Genomic DNA, 22,214 nt, shown 5'->3' with positions numbered 1-22,214 from the left:
ATATTAAAATCACCAAGCCTCCAAGATGTCCCTGATGTGCAAATTTATACCCTTTATAATATATTTAAAGAGCCTCCGTAGCTCAGTTAATATAGACAAAGTCCTTTGGTCGGAAAGACCTGGGTTCGATTCCCCTCAGTGATGTGAGGAACCTTTATCTGGCCTCTTTTGACTAAAGGTGAGTTAGCCGGTCTCATACAGAGGTAGAGGGTTTTTCCCCTCACAGAAATTCGGGTTTTTCGTCCCTTAGAACCGGCAAACTGGCCAGTAGAACGCACACAATTTACAGACAAGAATACTTAGAAGCATGGGGTAACCGCCTTATCCTCGTATTACAGTTAGGAAATCCAAGTATACTTGGAAGGCTGTGGGCACTTAAGTGCCTGTTAAAGTCACTGATAGATAGATAATGCATTTAAAATTTCAATTTATAATAATTTAATCTACAAATAGACAAAGACCATGAAAACAGGAAGAATCACTGAAGACATCACTGCATCTTGAATGGAGAACTTATACCAGTAAAGCTATTTAGGGAAAATTACTGAAGATGGCAATTCATCATCAAATTCCTGACATGTATTCTCAGTGGTGTACAAGATATTTTGATAGCACAACATGAAAAGTTTACATAATTAGTAATGCCCTATTGAAAATTTCCCTCCAAATTAATCTGATAATTGCCAGGACTCTTATTATTAGATCTTATATTCTGGTCTTCTAAGGCACTTCTCACTGTATCGATCCACCCAGATCTTGATCTTCCTCTAGGTTTCCTGTGCCATCCTGGCAAACACTTATTTTGCTACCTTTTTGTCTGTCTTTCTGTGTTTGAGTGGCCATACTACTTGAGAATAGCTCTGCTCACATGTTGCTCAATATTAGCCAGTTCCTTCTTAATATTCTCATATTTAATATGATCTACCACTGATATCACCTGTTCACTTTCCTAATCTTTGTCAAAAATATCATATCTATGTTCTCCAGTTTTTGATCAAGGGTTGTATTTCTAACTAGCTCTCAGATCCACACATTAAAATTGCTACGAATATAGCTCATGTACAGTTTATCTTCTAAGATTTTTTTTAAGATTCCCTTTTGGGGTGGGGGAACTGGCATAGTATTTCACTAATTTCTCTTATAATCGGAGCTCTCAGCAATCCTCAACCTTGAGGTATGGTCCATTCTCTCAGACATTTCAGAAGCATCTGCACAAAAGAAATTCCTAAAAATAAAAAATAAGCATATCCAAAAATATAATATTCTGAGCACTTCTAAATCACAACTGCAAATTCAACCTCTCCATACCATAGTGAATCTGCTTTCAAAAAGGTTCAAAGAAGATGCTGCCAGCACCCTAAGCCTCAGCCACAATTTTGCAACTGTACTGGAAGAAGTGCTAGAACTAACATACAATGTAGAACATGGAATCTGTCACTTAGCTCTGGAAATAGCCGACATCAGGTTTGATGTCACCAATATCCTCTCCCAGTCTTTCCCTCTGAAAAGTAATCTATCTTCTAGTCAACTTGCTGCTCTCAGAAAGTTACAAAAAGATAAAAGTATTGTCGACAACTGAGCCTTCGTAGCTCAGTCAGTATAGACGAAGCCCTTTTGTCAGAAAGACCTGGGTTTCATTCCCATCCATGAAATCAGTCAGGAATACTTAAGGCCAAGTCATAGGCCTGATTCATCAGGCCTACGGCTTGGCCTTAAGCTATGTTGGTCCCAAGCCCAGATAAAATTAGGGAGGATTGAAATGGTGTCGTACTATTTCCTGTAAAAGGGGCTCACGGCCATCGTATCATCATATGAAATAAATAAACACCAGAGTGGATAACAGTAATGCCACAGAATATAATCAGAAAATGGATATTATTCTCCGAGATTGCTCTATCTACATCTTATTAGAATACAATTCCACTAACATGCAGGTTAAAAAAATTAAAATTCCTACTTAAAAAAAGTATTTTACTGGCCACTTGACATCACAAAAAACTCAAACCATTTGGTTCTTGTCCCCCTCCCCAGATATATGCTTTACTTAAAATCCATAATAAATCCAATTTCACCACCCCAAGACCTATAGTAGATGTCTCTGATTTCAAAATTGTCAAAATAGCTGGCAAACTCTCTTATCCCCTTCGCTGGACTTACCACATCGTATATAAAAAAAACTCTACCCATTTTAAAACCTGAATTGAAAATCTAACTAAATAATAGATATATTCATAAACTTTGACATCACCTCACTGTTTACCAATATTCCCTTGCATGATACCTTAACATAAAAAAATGGTTTTCCTTCTGATATCTTAGATCTCTTTCCCTATGCCATGAATTCTGGTTATTTTTCTTGGAGGAGAAAAATTTACAGACAGAGGGAACTGCTATGGGTTTCCCCCTCTCACCTCCACTTACCAAATTTAAATGAAAAACTTCAAAAAACAAGTCACAGATTCAACCCCCTGCCAACCTTCTGTGTGGCTAACATAGGTAGATGTGTTCTCTATTTAGCCTCATGGCCCAGACACATTAATCCTTCCTCAGTCACCTCAATAGTCTGCATCCAAGAATCCAGTTTATAATGGAAAGGAAAATAACAATAGTTTGCACTCCTAGACAACTTAGTGGCATCCTTCCAAATAGTAACCTCTCCTGCACTGTATATAGAAAACCCACTCACATACAGATACATTCCCAAACTTTCCTACCACTACCTATCTCAACAATATGGTATCATTAAAACTAACCAATAGAGCCTATAACCTTTGTTCCAGTGGAATCTCTCTTTCCACAGAACTAAACCATATACACAACATCCCCCTATCCAATGGCTACAGTGCTTACAGAATTAAAAAAAAATAATCAATCCACCCACTCCTCAGCCATCCCTTCAGAAATGCCATCACTGCCTATGCCTGAAGTACATTGTTCAAAATATCCAGGTCTTTAAAAAAGTACTTCTGCAATCCTTTAAGTCCCACTGGAAAATTGCTACCCTTATCCGTTCTACCAGAAATGAACAGGTACTTCATATGCTCCTTCTGAGTATATAAAGTACCTGTTCCTGCAAGTTGGCTTATTTCAGACAACCAAGTAAATCAGTCACCATCCTTTTAGATGAACACAAAACTTACATCTGCAATCATGACTATGATCAATTTGGTCTTGCAGACTGTGTATTGGATACTACTCACAGGAATTTCTGGAAGAAAACCATTCCCCATCATAGTAAATTTAAAAAAGAAAGACTATTTTTGGAATCTTCAGCAGTACTTGGAATCAACCTAATTTAAACAAACATGGGTGCAAAAAACTTGGGAAACAATAATATCTATAGGTGCCTACAAATGCCTATAGAGGGCATTTGTAGGCACCTATATAGGACTTTAAAGTCAAACACGTTTTGTTTCATTGAATATTGTGTTGTCTTTGTGTGTGTGTTACAAGTGTTATTTGCAATCCCTGAAGATGTCTCGCTAACAGATGAAATATCGGAAGCATTAAAATTAGTTCATAATCCTTTTTCAGTAAGCAATGTCAATACCCCATTAAAACTTCAACATGTTGACTAATTCTGTTGCTTATTTCCATATTTAATTTAACTTCACTAAAAATTGTGCCTAAATAGTTAAAATGTTTTATTTGTTCTGTAATTCTCTATTCAAGACATGGTTGATATTTTCAATGTTTCTGCCTACTTTTCTGTCCGTCTCTTTTTTACTCCCGATTTGCTTACCAAACTTATTATAGCAGTTATTAAATTTAGTTATGGAATTTGCATACTTGTTCTGGATTAATTTAGCAGTATAGCATCATATGTAATAAAGTAAACAGCACAATTAACACCTCCAATTCTTATATCAGATACAATGACATTTTCTTTCATAACATGATTCATGCAGATGATAATAGTGGAGATAATGTGCAACCTTGTCTCACTCTTGATTTAACATCAAACCATCTTCCTGTACCTCCGATTCTAATTGCTGACTTACAACTGAAACAGACTTTGTACTGTTCATAATGCCTCATTTACACTATACGATGTTTTGAGCAGCTTTCCTCTTGGAACTTTTTCATATGCCTTCTAGATTTACAAAACTTAAATACAGATTTTTGTTATATTTTCATGATTTGTCTTCAACTATTTGTCTTAAAGTGAAAATCTCATTTGGACAACCTCTATTTGGTCTGAAATCAGCCTGCTCTTCTCCAAGCTTCCCTTCCACAAATTTTCTTAGCCTTTTTTTAAATACGATGCATAAACTTTACCCAGAACACTAGTAGGAAAATTCCTCTGCCATTTTCACATTTAGTTTTTCACTTTTATATGACAAGTATGCACAAATGCCATGAGTATCAGAAACTAAGGAGGTGGAGTTTGCTGTCTTGGTAAATATGCTGGAGCCTCAGATTGCAGGCATTAGTGGCTACTAGAAGTAAATATACTAACTGGTAATGAGTGTAAAGGGTACAGTATTTTTAGGAAAGATAGACAGGATAGAAGAGAGAGCCTCTATAGCTCAGTTGGTACAGACAAAGCCCTTTGGTCAGAAAGACCTGGGCTTAATTCCCGTCCATGACGTGAGTAACCTTTATCTGGTCTCTTCAGTTAAAGGTGAGTTAACCGGTCTCATATGGAGATGGAGGGTTTTTCCCCTCCCAGAAACTCTCCCCATGAACATACACTTCTAGAGACCAAAATATCCCCCCCCCCCAACATCAGGCTCTGCAACAAGCTGGTTAGGATTGCATGCATAAGGTTGCATCATGTAAGAAGGTTGATCCTAAATTAGATTGGATAAGGCATGAGGGGAAGAAGAAGAGATAAACACGATAGAAGAGGAGGAGATGTTCTGCTAATAATATGGATGATGAGTCCAGTTAAGGTAGAAAGCTATGGCTGCAATACTAGTAACAATTTTTCTATAGCAGCAAATTTGAAGCTATCTGGTATGAGATGGAGTCAAACAAAATCAAATACATAGTGGGATGTTATTACAAACATGTTAATTTGGTTGCAGGTGATGAAACGCATCACCAAATAAAGATGATGATGCAAAACAGATAATCCTCATAATGGCTAATTATCCGAATGCTGAATGGACACAGCAGTGAAATCTCATGAGAAGAATGAAGCTGAATAAATTCTTAAGAACTTTCTCAAGCAGCATGTGACAGAAGGAACTTGAGGTCAAAGAGCGTTAGATCTGATTATAGTGTCAGGAGGTTTTCAGTTGAAGACTTCAAGTTGATGAACAGTGATCATTTTGTATTGACTTGGGAATTGACTCCATTTAGAAAAGGCTATATGATTAACTACAAAACAGAAAATTATGACCAACTGAGGATTATGCAAGGTTCTGTCCCATGGTATCACTTGCTAGATTGGCAGTACTGGGAAAGCATTTAAAAAGTACTTATGAAATATCAGAATGTGCATTCTTATTAATCAAGAGATTATCGAGAAAAAGATTATGTGGAAGGAATACCATGTGCATAAGAATGTCAGTCATTTAAATTATAAGGAGCAGGCCAGAAGAGTTACAACTACTGTTTTTTTTTTTTTTTTTTTTTTTTAAACGTCCAAATCAACTCAGGCTATGAAGCCAGTATATTATATTTGTAAATTGTGTGTTCTTTTTGGGTGGTTTCTCTGTTTTGCTGAATGAAAAACCCTGCTCTCCTGCATGAGAACAGCTAACTACAGCTATGTACAGAGAGCCAAACAATGATAGACTCCCAAAAGAATTCTATCATTATACTTTTCTATCATTACAATAAGCATAAAAGAATAACTTGACTGAATGCCGATGTTATGTGGGTGGCAGATGCAAGAGATTTTCAACTAATGAGTGCACATATTGCTAAAAGCTATCAACTGGTGTGTGCAACTGGATGAAGAAACTCAAGTGTGTGAGGTAGAAGAGTTCTTACACAAACTGAATAAGAATTCAGCAATAGGGACAATTGGGATATCAGCATGAATGCTTAAAGAGTGTTCAGCAAAACTAGCTATTTCCTTGACTAGATTATATTATTTGAGTCTCAGAACAGGGAAAATTACCACAAGAATGGAATGAATGTATGATAATCTCACTGTGCAGTGCTGCTGCAAAGATTGATGTGTCTAATGATGCTGTATTCTGTCAGAAGCCATAGCAGAGTCCAAAAGTGTGATGTATCCATTACCTTGTCTAACTCAACGATAACATTATTATAAAATATGAGCAAGTTGCTCAAACATGACCTTCCCTTAATAAACCCATTTCTGTATGTAAGCTCTTACAGACTTTTCCAGAATCTTCCCCACCACTCCATATACTGATAGGCTGATATGGCCACTACTAATTATACATTGAGTTTTATCCTTTATATGACTTCTTCATTACTTCCACCTTGGTATCACCACCTCTGGGTCTGGCTCCCACTGATGAGACCTCAATAATGGTTGAAATCGGTCTGGGTAGTGGCCCTTTCTTTAATGCATAGCATTATACATGTCCGCAAGAAGATGTGCTTTGCATTATGGGAGATACTAAGGCAAGTGATAAGAACTTATACCACGAGTTGCCCCAGTCCTGAGAGTACTTCAGGCGCAAACTTTGATTGCTTACACTTGGATAAAGGATAAAACCCAATATATAATTAGTAGCATAGCCAAGTGAAAAAACTTCCATAAACACTATATCCTTCACAATCCATTTCACTAACTATAACATCTTCTGTTAGCCATGTCTCACTAATGTCAATAACCTTTGTCCAGGATGAGCCAACCAATGCCAAAAATTCCTGCTGCTTGTTCTGAATGCTCCTGGCATTAGTGTATATAAAGTGCCAAAGCCTCGCCCCTTAGGCCCACTGCTATCCTGCCGCTTAATACTAACTATCCCATTCTGGTTTATTACCAGTGGTACTGACTTAGGCATATTCTTACACTCAACTGCCTCACTAATGTCTGCATATCCACTCAACAGCTTTACCTCCCCCCTCTAAAATCTCTAGTTTCCCTGATTCTGCGCATCCACTTTCACTTCATTCAGCACTTTTTCCAGTCTCCAAACACCAAATCTATTCAGATGCAAACCATCCTTCTTGCATAAATCCTTTCGCCCAAACTCACTCCACACCACTCCTCCTGCATAATCTATGCATCGAGTCATTCGCTATTATAGCCTTCTTTCTCAGCTCTACTCTGTCATACCACAGCAACAGACTCACTATCTTAACTCTCTCACTCTTTTCTTTTGCTACTTCCAGTAATTCTTTCATGTTCCTTATCATGCCATACTTGTCTCCTTTTAAATCATTAGTTCCAGCCACTATGATTATTTCTTTCACCCTACCCTTTCGTGCTCTAATAGCCTCACTAACAATCATTAATTTTTGCACATGGAAAGCATGATTTTGTCAAACTCTCAACAATCACACATTTTATGATTGAATTGCCAAACACTCGCTCCTTGATTTTTCTTTCTCTCTTGGTCAAGCCCTCATTTCTCTTATCTTGAATGTCTTTCTTTCTGTTATCAGCTGACCCACTCGCCAGACATTTCTGCAGTCAAGTCCAGCTCCTACTTCACCCTGTATTTCACTCCACGCAACCAAGCTATCTCCCTCATTGCAGCCAACTGTTCATTCTTTACATCAGTCATACTATTCTTTTGTTCAACACTTTTGCTTTCTCTCAATTCTATCTGGTGTTACTTCACACACATTTTCAATCGTATTCTGAGTTTCATTCACTACTTCAATCTCACGACCTGAGAAATACTTTTGATCCTCACTCTCATCGCATTTTCGGCACACTTTCCCACCACTATCACCTTCAAACCACATTTCAACTGCCTTCGGTAATGCATACACTACTATTATTATTGATTTACGGGTATTTCTAATTACTATGCAGTTATTTTTAAATTATTTCTGAAAAACTAACAAGCCAGCATATTGTGTCTATTCATCACATATTCTCTGGCAAGTCTGTACATATTATAGAATAAAACACCAAAATGCTAGGAGAATAAAACTCTGATTGATATAATTAAGTACATGAGGCTAGCAAACTCACATTCTGTTGAAAAAGCCCTTATAAAGCTCTCTTTGCACTCATATCACATTTCCAACCTAGTCAAATGTTGTAATGTCTTCAAAACTGAGTAACAGGTATTTGTTCCATAGTTGAAAAAAGTGTGCATCTTAGTGTAAAAATAATCATAATTTAAAATTCTGGATATTTTTACAAATTGTTTATGTTAGGACATTATTAGTTTTGGTTTCATAATACGTACTGTCGGCACTTGCGATGTGCACGTTATTGATATTATTTTGTCAAAATGAAATGTAAAGCAGTTAAAAAAAATTTATGTACTTACTGGATTTTGAGAGCTATGTTACTTTCAGAAATTTTATTGTAGTTTAAAATATTAAGTGTTGTGTTTTATGAAGACATTCTCTTGTCGCTAACGGAGACAACATGTCAGTCATTATATTTAGCTTCTCGCTTGCCACTTTCATGGAGTGTGCATGCTCGCCGAGGAGTTGAATGGATGATTGACAGCTGACAGAGCGTTCAGTATTGAGGTAACAGCAAGTAAACAAGAGAGCGTTTGGGAAGAAAGGAGAATGCTGGCTGGTAAATATTTAGGTTAGGAGGAACTTATGTTTTTATGTGACAGTTGGAGGAAAATTAATAATAAATTCCGAAAAGGGAATCGTAGAGTTATGAGTTTTTAAAGATTTAAGACTATCAACAATTGTTAGTAAATAAAGGGAGATATTGCATTCGACATTCTAAAGGAATGTTCGAAGAAACGCTGATTGGAAGATTAATAGTGGATTCCTAAAAGAGAATTGTAGAACTGAGTTTTAAGGTGGAAGACTGTCAATAAGTATTCGCAAATAAAAGAGGATATTGTTAATGATGTTCTAAAGGAATGTTCGAAGAAACACTGATTGGAAAGAATTCCATGAAGTGAAAGTGTTTATACTTAGGTGAATTCAGAATATCTACATTTCAGTGTCAAGAAGAATTAATGTGTACTACATGAGGCCTTAACAGAGAAACTGGCTAGGTACATTTTGTTATTGTGTAAACAAAGTGTTTAATCTAGTAAAATGAGATGAAGTATATGTTAAACAAATCAGTAATTAGAGTGAGTCAGAGAATGGCGATTCTCTTAACTAAGTTTATTTAAAAAGCCTTTGGATCCAATTAATTTGTAGTTAATTATGTAACTTTATTTGAAGTGTATATATTGTTTTGTGTTTTATTAAATGTGTTTATTTTGTATTTAGTCTTGAGTCTGATTTTTTTTGGATTCTGAAAGAAAGAGTTAAAGTCACTGCACCAATCGGAGTGAACCCTTGTGCATATATAGGTACACTCAAAAATAAAAAAAAATAATTGTTAGAAACAGATTAAATAATACAATTAATCTCATAACAAATAACATTAGGAAGCTTCTTTTATGGATATACAAAAAAACATTTGTAACACTGGTTACTATTTTCCCCCATCATAGTTTAATATTTTATAATTTTTATTCCTCGCCTATAATGAGATAGGTCCAATGCACAAGGAAAACCAAGGAAACTTGCCATCTCTTACTTTTTCCCCCCCTGTGGATCAGCATTTTCAAACTAATTTCTCCAAAAATTTAATCCTAATGATTTAATATGATCAATATTTTAAAAAAAAATTATCTATTACTATAGTAGTTTAAAATTAATCAGCATTAAATTTAGATCACGAACTGAAATCAGCATATCTCTAAAATAATATACTGGAGATAAAAAGATCATGACAAAACTTTTTTCACAATTCAAAAATAAGTAAAAAATAATAATTCAGATGTATAAACATATACTTAAAACAAAATTAACAAACAGAGAATTTTGATGCATTTTTGAAAATTATGGAGACAACTACCGTGTTTTAATAAAAACTTTAGTATAATATAACTAAATTATTATATATTATATATATATTAGTTTGATTGTAGTGTAGCTTGTTTTCTGTATATAGTTATATGCTCCAGAAGATGACCTTGACATAAAGGACGAAACGTCGAATGTAGATTTTAGTTATATTCAACTAAAATTTTTATTCAAACACGGTAGTTGTCTCCATAATTTTCAAAAATGTATTCGGATCACCGTGTAAGCTTAAAAGAGAGAATTTTGAATACAGCCATATTCTATTAAAACTTTTTAGCAGTAATTTTATTCAACATTTTACATATTATACCATTACAGTAACAAATAAGTATACTTAACTGACAAACTAAACACTGTAATTATGAAAGTGTATAAATATATAAAACTTATAAAAAAAAGAAAACAGCATCAACAAGAATAATAAAATAAACTTATTACTTACATGCCATCAAGTGCTGATACTGCATCCTCTGCATCTCTAGGATCTTCAAATTCAACAAAAGCAAATCCAGGAGGATTGCGAGCAACCCAAACATTACGCAGTGGTCCAAACTTGCTGAATGCTGCTTCCAGTTCATGCTTTGCAACACCACTACCCAAATTGCCAACAAATACTTTGCATTCAAGACTCCATTCCCTGTGGCGTGACATTCTTTACAGAAATTAGCAATAAGAAATTATTAAGTAATGAACATTCACTAGCAGTAAAATCTTACATGAAAATAAATTTCTGTTCATTATAAAACATACATGAATATTTTTAACAATATTTTCATATGAGAAGATCTTTCTTCTGATGCTCAGATGGAGATTGCCAGTCTCCATCCTTCAGTATGTAACATGATATCAGATCACATTTTAATATAACCATCATACATAAACTATTAGTTTATATTCTTCAAATGAATATAAACGAATGAATAATACTCATATCTAATGGCAAAAAATGTTTAGCATGGTTTCTGTTAATATGTAGAAGTAATGTGGTAAAACAATTTCATACAGTTTTCTTTATCAGAAAGAATATTCCTCACTTCCTACTTGTCAAAATTAATTACTGTATTTAAGTTAAGGGATATTACATCCCATATTGTTTCTTAGCTGAATATAGAAACTATATAAAGTTCGGCTATTCCAAGCGTAAGCAAATACCTGGATAGTGCAACACCTGACCCATTTGGTAGGGCAAACTGAGGCAACTCATAGTAAGGGTGGGGCAAGCTCCAATCACTATTCTTGGTATTTACCCATAATGTGAACTTAGCTCCTAGGAGCTGTATTACTGTTCTACATTATGAGAAAAGGTCACTACCCAGACCGGTTTCAACCTTTATTGAGGTCTCATCAGTGAGTAGGTAGACCTAGTTAATACCAAGTTTGTAGTGAACAGAACTGACTTATCCTATTATGAGAATTGCCAAGAAGGTGTCCTAATAAATTACTAATTATATGAAGAGCCAAAGGCTTCAATTCGGTGACATGAACTTATTTAAGTTAAGGGATATTACATCCCATATTGTTTCTTAGCCGAATAAGAAACTATATAAAGTTTGGCGATTCCAAGCGTAAGCAAATACCTATATTCTATATTCGGCATGAAACTCTGAGTTTCTTATTTGGCTAAGAAATAATATGGGATGTAATATCCCTTAACCTAAATAAGATCATGTTGCCGAATTGAAGCTTTGGCTCTTCATATAATTAGTAATTAATTACTGTAATTTGCTAAGTAATTTCAAAAGTCTTTGAAGTAAAGAATGATTCAAACCCACCCCTCTTTTCTGTTCAATTATTTCAACAGATTTTGATAAAAATGGAATGATATCAGCAATGTGAACTGGATATAAATTCTAATACTTAAAAAATGTGTCCTGACATCCATGCAAGGTGACAATCACAAAACTGCCGGAGAATGGATGCAAAATCTTTTCTTCTTATACTCAATAAGTATTTATTGAGTATTTATTTATATAATAAACTCAATAAGTTTTTCACAAGCTGCCAATACTTTCTGACAAAACTGTTTCAAATGTTGAGCATTATCAAAATTTAAAAGTAAGTTCAATAATGATGAAAGTTTATTTTTCACTTGGTTAGAGTATAATAAATTTAGTTTAATCCTCTATCCAAGTGTGAGCAAACAAAGTTTGCGCCTGAAAGTATCTTCAGGACTGGGTTAAGGTGGTACAACACCTTAACCCAGGGTAGTGGCCCTTCCCTTAATGCATAACATTAGACATATCCGCAAGGAGATGTGTTTTGCATTATAGGAGATACTGAGATAGGAGTGTTGGTCACTTGCTCCACCTTTGCAACGAGTGTTGCAAAGGTGGAGCAAGATACCAACCTGGTGTTGTACCACCTTAACCCAGTCCTTTCAGGCGCAAACTTTGTTTGCTCGCACTTGGATAAAGGATTAAACTAAATTTATTATAAGTTCAATAATCTTATATGAAATCAGTAATTTGCCTCTTTCAACATTTCTTAATAAAAATAACTCTGAAATAAATAACAGCACATTAGACAGGTAGAGATGAGAATTAGGCATCCTCTTATTTAAGAAGTTCTCTCTGATTATCTCCACATGAATACTAATCCATTACTGATGGCAATTGAATAACACTGAATAAAGATTGAATAACAAGAATACAAACTGTTATAGTGCTGATACTTTTAGGGAAAATCTTTTTCTGTTTCATCACCGATATATATATACACACACACACACACACACACACACACACACACACACACACAGTTTTTCAAGATCCATCTTCCATCCAAGGATTGAATAACAAGAATACAAACTGTTATAGTGCTGATACTTTTGGGGAAAATCGTTTTCTGTTTCATCACTGATACACACACACACAGTTTTTCAAGATCCATCTTCCATCCAATGACTATGCATATACATTTTCATCATTACAACAACGATAACATTACTGATAAAAGTAATCACAATGGTGATAGATTTCAGAGTGTAAATACTCGTGACATGGTAAGTCACTGACCATGTCATTAATGTTGACTGACTGACTACCGGAAGAAGTACCTAGTCTAGCCACATATACCAATGATTGTAGTACTACTACTAACAGTATTTAATGTGGCATTGAGTTTGAAGCAATCTGGTATTACTATTATTCCTGACATCTCCAATGAGTCCAAAGACAATCTGGCATGAGGTGGACAAGATCAATTACATAGTGGAGTTTTGTTAGGCCTGGTGGGTTGGTTGCTAATAATGAAAAAATGCATCACAAAAGAGAAAAAATGAGCATGAAAAGAGTAATTATAATGGGAGACTTTAATTATCCAAATATTGATTGGGTAGTAGTTGAATCTCATAAGGAAAATGAATTTATTGAGCTGTTGCATGACAACTTCTACCTTACTTGATTAGTGTCAGACAGTGTTTCAGTTAAAGATGTATTCTGCCTCCGGTGGGTGACAGTGATCATGCAGTACTCACTTGGAAAGTGACTAAGTTTATGAATGTTCCATTCAGAAAATAGTACATGCTGAACTACAAAGCAGGAAATTATGACCAACTGAGGAGTACACTGAGTTCAGTGGAATGGGATTGGTTGCTGGATGGGAAGAATATTGACACTGCATTTCTGGGAAGCATTTAAACAATAAATGTTGTGATATCAGAATGTGTCCTGAGAGTTCGAAGAACAAATAAGGTAGAAGTCAAATGGATGTGTACTCTTATTAAGCAAGAGATTTGTAATAAAAAGGATGATGTGGAAGGAATATCACATGCATAAGGATGATGTCCATTATGAAAACTGACAATGAAATTATGAAAATAAGCAGTAGGCTACAATAGTCACAACTGTTGTATAAAAAGTCTGAGTATGAAAAGAAACTGGCTCTGCGTGCCAAAGACAACCCACAAGAATTCTATCAATATTCTGCAAGTAAAAGAATGAATATGAAAGAATAACTCTTCTAAAAAGATGTTGTTGGACTAATGAGTGCCCATTTTATTAAAAGCTATCAACCTGGTGCATGCAAGATTGAGCTCATTGCTACCTCTTCACTGGATGAAGAAACTGAGGTGTATGAGGACAAGGTATTAGATATGTTGCCCAAACTGAATAAGAATTCAGCAATAGGGATGATGGGATATCAGCACGTGCTAAAAAAGTGTTCGACTGAACTGGCTATTCCTTTGAGCAGGCAGTTTAATATGAGTCTCAGAAAAGAGAAGATTCCACAGGAATGGAAAGAATGTATGGTAATTCCATTGCACAAGAGTTGATGCAAAAACCGATGTATCCAACTAATCACAAATCGTATCTCAGGAGTGGTGGTGGTGGTGAAGATTTTGGGATAATAGGTTAGGGTTTGCATTCGGAAATGAGTTTACTAAGAGAAGGCCATGTTTTAGCAACTTGTTCACATTCTATAACAATGTTAGAAAAGGAGAATGAATACACCATGATACTTTTGAATTTTGCATTTTGAATTTAAGTCTTTTGACAGATTACAGCATGGTAGACTGTTGCATAAATTGGAGAATATGGGTTTGGATAATAGCATATTAGCATGGATAAGAGGATGGCTGAACAGATATCAAAAAGTGGTCTATGGAGGATGTGAGTCTCCAAGATGTAAGGTAACCGATGGTGTACCACATGGATCAGTACTTGGTCCACTGTTATTCAATCTGTACATTAATGATATTGGAAAGGATTTGACAAGCGACATACAGCTATTTGCTGATGATGCCAAGATAGGCAGGGTAATCAGAATACTGCATTACTTGCAGAATGATTTGAATAGGCTGGAATTGCAGGCATGGGAAAATGGATGTCAGTAAATGTAAAATCATTCATTTCAGTGTATTATATTGGTGGGATTATGCTAGAAGAAACTGATGAGGCTAGGGATCTTGGAGTGTTAGTGGATAGGAAGTTGAAGTTCAGGGGCCCATGTAGCAAAGATTGCAAATACAACTGAAAAGATATTTGCAATGTTGAAACAAACATTCACATGTAAAGATAAGAATGTCGTTTAGTCTCTTTACAAAGTCTTGATAAGACCTCACTTGGACTATTGTGTGCAGGTCTGCTCACCTGGTTTCCGTTGTGATTCTGATATAGTGGAGAGAATGTTAAAAATGATACCAGGATTGTGGAATACTGATTTTGAAGGCAGATTAAGAATTTGTAGACTGCAGACACTAGCAAACAGAAGAAAGAGGGATGATATGATTGAGACTTAACTTCTGAAAGGGTCATACAGGATTTCAGTTGATGGAATTTTTTGATTTATGGAGGGTAGGGAAAGGTCAAGAGGGCATCCTTGGAAGCTGAGAATGAGAATGAAATCAATGTTTCCAGTGAGGGCTAGATTCTTCTCTCATAGGGTGGTGCACGAGTGCATGGATTGCCATTGGGTGTGAGTGCAAGCAGCATGAATGAATTCAAGAATAAGTATGATAGCTGGTGCATTTAGTATGTGGTCTCCCTTGATCAATCCCTGATTCCTTGGAAGTCTCTCTTAATAATAATATACTGTTACAACTTGAACAGCACATAAACCTTTAATCTATCAGTAAATCATTTACAGCTTTCAGAACATGTATAATTTGACAAGTGCATATAACAGCACTCAATGTTCATATATTTCAGGCATGCCCGAAATCTGTGCGATGATGACAACATCCAATGGAAACACTGCCACTGCTTGCTCCAAATCCATCTTCAGACTGGTGATGTTGGGGTGTCATTTCTTACAGGCTACTCTCTCATGCTCCAACCACAATTTGAAGTCCAAGAGATTCAAATCGGGACTTCCAGATGGCCAATCACATTCCAATATGTGGTTGGGCACATTTGCCTGCAACCACTGTTGTATGGTCCTACCATGAAACAAGGTGTTGTTCAAGGGCCAAAGCACAGATCCTAGCACTTTGGCAGAAGTTTTGATCCCTTACAGAAATGTAACTTGGATATCCCTGAAACATCAGTGATGACCTCTCTGAATCCCAGGGAGATTGCCAGTCTCCATCCTTCAGTATGTAGCATGACATCAGATCACATTTTAATATAACCATTATACATAAACTATTAGTTTATATTCTTCAAATGAATATAAACGAATGAATAATACTAATAATGGCAAAAAATATCTAGCACGGTTTCTGTTAATATGTATAAGGGGGACCGGAAAGTAATCAATTATTTTAAATAGGTCATTTTTAGCCAATTGTTTTTTTCTTAAATAACACATAAATTATTCAATTTGATTTTTATTTAATATCAGCATTACTTGTCTATTTAAAAAATCTGTTTTTTTTTTTAATTTTAGATTGTTTTTTTTTTTTTAATATGGCAGACTTTAAAGTTGAAGAGCTCCATTTACATCATTGTATGCTGTTTTTGTTTCATTAAGGAAAGAATGCTACCGAGGCTACCAAATCATTTGCTCAACTTATGGAGATGTATTGAAGGTTAACAAATGTCAGCGATGGTTTAGGAGATTTGCAGAAAAAAATTTTGATCTCTCTGATCGTCGTCGATCTGGAAGACCTCTTACTCTAGATGACGATGCTCCTAAGACTCTCGTTGAATCAGATCCAAAACCAACCATACAAGAATTAGCAGAGAAACTTAATTCATCATAGTCAACTGTTCAAGAGCACTTAGATAAGAGTGGCAAAGTTCTTAAACAGGGTGTATGGGTACCACATGAACTGTCAGAAAACAATAAAGCACAGAGATGGGCGATTTGCAATTCATTGTTGACCAAACAAAATGACCCCTTTTTGGAATAAGTCGTAACTGGTGACGAAAAATGGGTGGTGTATAAGAATAATAAACGCAAAAAAAAGCGACTTTCTCCAAATCAAACTCCAATTCCAACACCCAAAGATGGACTTCATCCACAAAAGGTTCTGTTGTGCATTTGGTGGGATATTCATGGAATTATTCATTAAGAACTCATGGACCAAGGTAAGACTATCACAGCAGCCATCTACTATGAACAATTAGAGTGACTATATCAAGCATTGTTAATCAAACGTCTTGCACTTGTCAATCGAAAAGGGGTAATTTTGCAGCAAGATAATGCAAGAATGACTCAAGAAAAAATTAGGCAGTTAGGATGGGAACTTTTACCACATCCTCCATATTTTCCGGATATTGCCCCTAGTGACTATCACTTATTCAGGTCCTTAGAACACAGCATAAGAAATAAAACCTTCCATTTGCAAGATGATGTCCAAAGGAGTTTGATATCATTATTTGCGTCCGAAGAAAAAACTTTTTTCAAAAAAGGAATTGTAAACTTAGTAGATCGTTGGAATAAGGTTATAATTAACAATGGCAATTATAGAAATGAATAATGTTAATCTGTGCTTTAATAAAATTTATATTAAAAATGTAGTTCAAAAAATTGATTACTTTCTGGTCCCCCTTATAGAAGCAATGTGGTAAAAACACATTTGCCTGCAACCATTGTTGTATGGTCCTACCATGAAACAAGGTATTGTTCAGGGGCCATACCACAGGTCCTAGCACTTTGGCAGAAGTTTTGACCCCTTACAGAAATGTAACTTGGATACCCCTGAAACATCACTGATGCAGGGTGATGACCTCTCTGAATCCCAGGTGGTATTGCACATACTGTGCAACCATCTGGGGACATATATCCAAACGTTTGGGGGGGGGGGGGAAATGACTCTTCAATTGTGAAAATTTTCTCAACTGTGAAGAGGATATCTGTGTCTGTTGTTCTACCAACAGAAGTGCCTTTGATTTTATAACCTTCTGCCACATAAGATGTGGTGTTATGAAGTGTCCAGCAGAACAACAATCGGCTCTCACTACCGGGTCATCAGTTATTACATGTGACATCATTCTCTGCAAAATGTTCAACTCTTGCAACATCACTTTGTGTTCTCACAGGATTACGTTGGAGGCGTGCCTTCACAGCCCTCACAAACTGTTGCATCCTAATGCAGCAAGGTCAACCTGTTCTTTGCCAGTCAAATATGTCTTCTGTATCATTATAACAGTTAATAGTCTGATACATAAACATCCTACTGCTCCTGAGTGTTTTTGGAGTGTTGAAAATAACAGCTGGCTGCATTCCAACCTTGTGAAGTGCTATTATAGCTACTTGGTTCTCATAATCTCCTCATGTATGTTAAGCCATACAGCTAGACAGACGTGCCAGTCTCACATGATGAAATTATACAAATGTTTATCGAAAAGATGCTAATATCTTTGCATATTTTTAAATAACTGAATTTCTTCCAAAGGTTTTTGTTATTAATAATGCCTGAACCATTTTAATGGAAAACTGGTTTTGTTGGAAGTTTATTTTGCGCTTGGTTAGACTATAATAAATTTAGTTTAATCCTTTATCCAAGTGTAAGCAAACAAAGTTTGTGCCAGAAAATATCTTCAGGACTGAGGTAAGGTGGTGCAACACCAGGCAACTCCAAGCAAAGGTGGGCCAAGCTCTCATCACTCCTTGTCTCAGAATCTCCCATAATGCAAAGCATATCTCCTTCCATGTATACTGCTATGCATTAAGGGAAGGGTCACTACCCAGACTGGTTTCGACCTTTATTGAGGTCTCGTCAGTGGGAGGCAGATCCAAACGTGGAGATACTAAGGCAGAAGCAATAGGAGAGGTCATATTTACCTATACAAGTTGCCAACAGGTGTACCATCTTATTATTGAATTACTCTGGATTTAGAGAAAGATGTTGGAAGTTTATTTTGCACTTGGTTAAATTATAATAAATTTAGTTTAATCCTTTATCCAAGTGTAAGCAAACAAAGTTTGCATCTGAAAATATTTCAGGACTGAGGTAAGGTGGTGCAACAACAGGCAACTCCAAGCAAAGGTGGACTAAGTTCTCACCACTCCTTGTCTTGGTCCATCTTTGCTTGGAGTTGCCTGGTGTTGCACCACCTTACCTCAGTCCTGAAGATATTTTCAGGTGCAAACTTTGTTTGCTTACACTTGGATAAAGGATTAAACTAAATTTATTATAATTTAACCAAGTGCAAAATAAACTTCCAACATCTTTCTCTAAATCCAGAGTAATTCAATAATAAGATGGTACACCTGTTGGAAACTTGTATAGGTGAATATGACCTCTCCTATTGCTTCTGCCTTAGTATCTCCACATTTGGGTCTGCCTTCCACTGACGAGACCTCAATAAAGGTCGAAACCGGTTAGAAGCTTGGGTGATGAATGGCAATGCTGTAGCCCGTGAAATTTTAACTGAGGCTCGACTGTTGCTGTCACCCAGGACCTGTGTGGTGGGGTAATGAATGGCAATGCTGTAGCCTGTGAAGTTGACTGAGGCACGACCGTTGCTGTTGCCCTTCCAGATGAGCAAATGAGCGTTTCTGACTTTCTGATCCTGGGGGTCGCTCATTATTGAGTGATTCGGGATATTTTACAAGTTTTTGGAAAGGTATCCCCACACTTAAACACAGGGAAACCGGTCTGGGTAGTGGCCCTTCCCTTAATGCATAGCAGTATACATGTCCGCAAGGAGATGTGCTTTGCATTATGGGAGATACTGAGACAAGGAGTGATGATCGCTTAGTCACCTTTGCTTGGAGTTGCACCACCTTACCTCAGTCCTGAAGATATTTTCAGGCGCAAACTTTTTTTGCTTACACTTGGATAAAGAATTAAACTAAATTTATTAGGATAACTGGTTTCTTTCATCATGATGTCCAAAATGCATTCATTAAAGAAAACACTCTAGTGATGCATTTTCATCATTCCAACACGAAACTCGCAATGTGTATTATGATCAGAAAACTAATGCCTTCAATTTTTCATGATCTGAATTGTCTCAGTTTCACCTCTCAATGATCTTCCAATATTTCTTCCAATGATCAACTTTAAATTCACATATATACTTTACATGATTCCCTTCAGTGAGCAGTTCATCTTCCTCTTCTTTTCTCATCCATCCCTTAGGATGAGTTGAGTCCCCTAATCAGCATTTACAATGAATTAATGCAGCTGGTTCATCACTCGTCTGCTGCATCCCCTAAGGACAATTATTCATTGCTATAGATCTGTGTGTGTGTGTGTGTGTGTGTGTTCATGGGGCCAGTTTGCCTGTTCTCAGGGACAAGAAAACCCTCTACCTCCTTATGAGACTAGTTAACTCACCTTTAGTTGAAAGAGACCAGATAAAGGTTTCTCACGCAATGGATGGGAATTGAACCAGGTCTTTCTGACCAAAGGACTTTGTCTATATCGACTGAGCTATGGAGGCTCAGTTCATCTTCATCTATTACTTTTAGTATGATGATGTCAAATTTCAGACACTGTTGAACACACACACCAAGATGGAGGGATATTTAACAAAATTCATTTAAGGTCACATCGTTCTGCAAAAGGGTTGGCTCAGTTTTCCACATATTCTAGGAAAATATCATAGAAATTGTTGAGTTTCAGCAAATTCAACATCTCTGATGACACCATCCTCATTCAGCATTTGTTTTGTCTGGGCAATCAGTTCTTAAGGAACTTTAATGCGCCAAATGTCCCTCTTCAATCTTTTTGATGTTATTACACATTAATTTGGCTGTAAATGAACCAGAAAAGGGATTCCAGATGATTGGAGCAGAGCTCTCATAGTACCCATATATAAAAAGGGAAATAAAACTGAATGTGATAATTACAGAAGAATTTCCCTACTGAGTGTTTCTGGTAAGATTTATGCAAGTATACTTGAGAAACAGTTTGGAAAGATTGTGGAAGGAAAGCTTGGTGAAGAATAAGCTGGATTCAGATCAAATAGAGACTGTCAGGATCAAATTTTCACTTTACGATGAATAGTTCAGAAATCATGGAAATGTAACAAAGATTTGTATTTAAGCTTTGTAGATCTGGAAAAGGCATATGAGAAGGTGCCAAGAGAAAAGCTATTCAAAACACTACAGTTGTATGGTGCCAATGGGGCATTATATCAAGCAATACTTTGTCTTTATTTGAGTTGTAAGTCAGTAGTTAGAAATGAAGGAAGTACAGGAAGATGGTTTGATATTAAATCTGGTGTCAGACAAGAATGGACATTATCCCCTCTGTTATTATCTATATGGATCACATTATGAAGGAAAGTGGTATTAAACCTGACATCAAAATTGGAGATGTTAATCTCAGCTCTTTACTTTGTGCAGGTGATGTTATACTCTTAAATAAACCCAATATAATGCAAGATTCCCTGACTAAACTGCATAACTGCTGTAACAGATATGGTACGAAGGTCAGCAATAACAAGACGAAGACAATAAAAATAGGCAGAAGTATCAAAGATATATACTGTTGTGAATGGAGAACTATAGAACAAGTGAAGATGGTAAATTAAATATGGAAATAGACAACAGAATCAACAAAGCTTGCATGGTAAGAAGTCAACTGAATAAATTTATGTGGAACAAGAGAGAAATTAGTCAAAACACTAAATTAGCTGTATACAAGACAGCTTTGAAGCCGATTTTAACTTATGGGTCTGAGAGCTGGGTTAGAAATAAAACACTTGACCAAAGACTAGAGCCAGTAGATATGAGTCCTGAGAAAGATTAAGGGCATGAACAGATGGCATCAATGGCAATATCATATTAATCTCCCAACCGGACGTCTATAGATGTCCAGCTAAATCTGGATATGGTTCAGACTACCTGTTAAAAGAACATGGATAAGAAGTGCAATTTGGCCTTCATGTTGTTTAGAGAGTGTGATAATTCCTCACACTAAAGAGAACACTTAATCAGATTATCTCACATTCATAGCTCACATTGATGCGTCTCAGTTGCCTATAACAAGAAACACAGCTCCTTGTTCTATGCTTAGCAACAGGATCTTAGTTATATTGGATAGACTAAAAATATAGAAATTATTTTTATTTTCTCTTTTTATTCTACAATGGGGAAATCACATGAACTTTTAGATACCATAAAAAGAAGGAAAAATGCATATCTTGGTCATCTACTTCATAATGAAAAATATAACATACTTCAATTGATTATAAAAGGGAAGACAATGGAAGAAGAGGACAAGGAAGATGAAGAAAATCTTGGATGGCAGACATCAGACTGGCATGAAATCTGAAGACTGTTTTGAGTGGCTAAGAATCACTCAAAATTTGCCAAGGTGGTCGCCGACCTCTGATAGGAGATGGCACTCTGGATAAAATAAAGATCCTTGCATAGTTTGCACTTAAATATTGACTATCCTTGGAGAACCAATGTCATTTTAAATTTTT

General features: G+C 36.0%; 1 protein-coding gene across 2 annotated transcripts in view; it reads right to left on the bottom strand.

Annotated features, from left to right (window-relative positions):
• LOC150092512 (RNA-binding protein 1-like) overlaps window positions 1-22,214 on the bottom strand; it is a 73,022-nt gene that overhangs the window by 36,408 nt on the left and 14,400 nt on the right. For both annotated transcript variants that reach the window (XR_016550514.1, XM_090414593.1), the window contains exon 2: window positions 10,388-10,597. Coding sequence is in view for 1 of the 2 variants with exons in the window: in XM_090414593.1 (XP_090270719.1) it covers window positions 10,388-10,596 (209 nt within the window). In the remaining variant the exon portion in view is untranslated. The remainder of the gene's footprint in view (window positions 1-10,387; window positions 10,598-22,214) is intronic.

Source organism: Typopeltis vanoorti, chromosome 25 (genome assembly GCF_054136105.1).
Source record: "Typopeltis vanoorti isolate ZY-2024b chromosome 25, IOZ_Tvanoo_1.0, whole genome shotgun sequence".
Classification (NCBI taxonomy): domain Eukaryota; kingdom Metazoa; phylum Arthropoda; class Arachnida; order Uropygi; family Thelyphonidae; genus Typopeltis; species Typopeltis vanoorti.
This window is presented reverse-complemented; position numbering and strand designations above follow the sequence as displayed.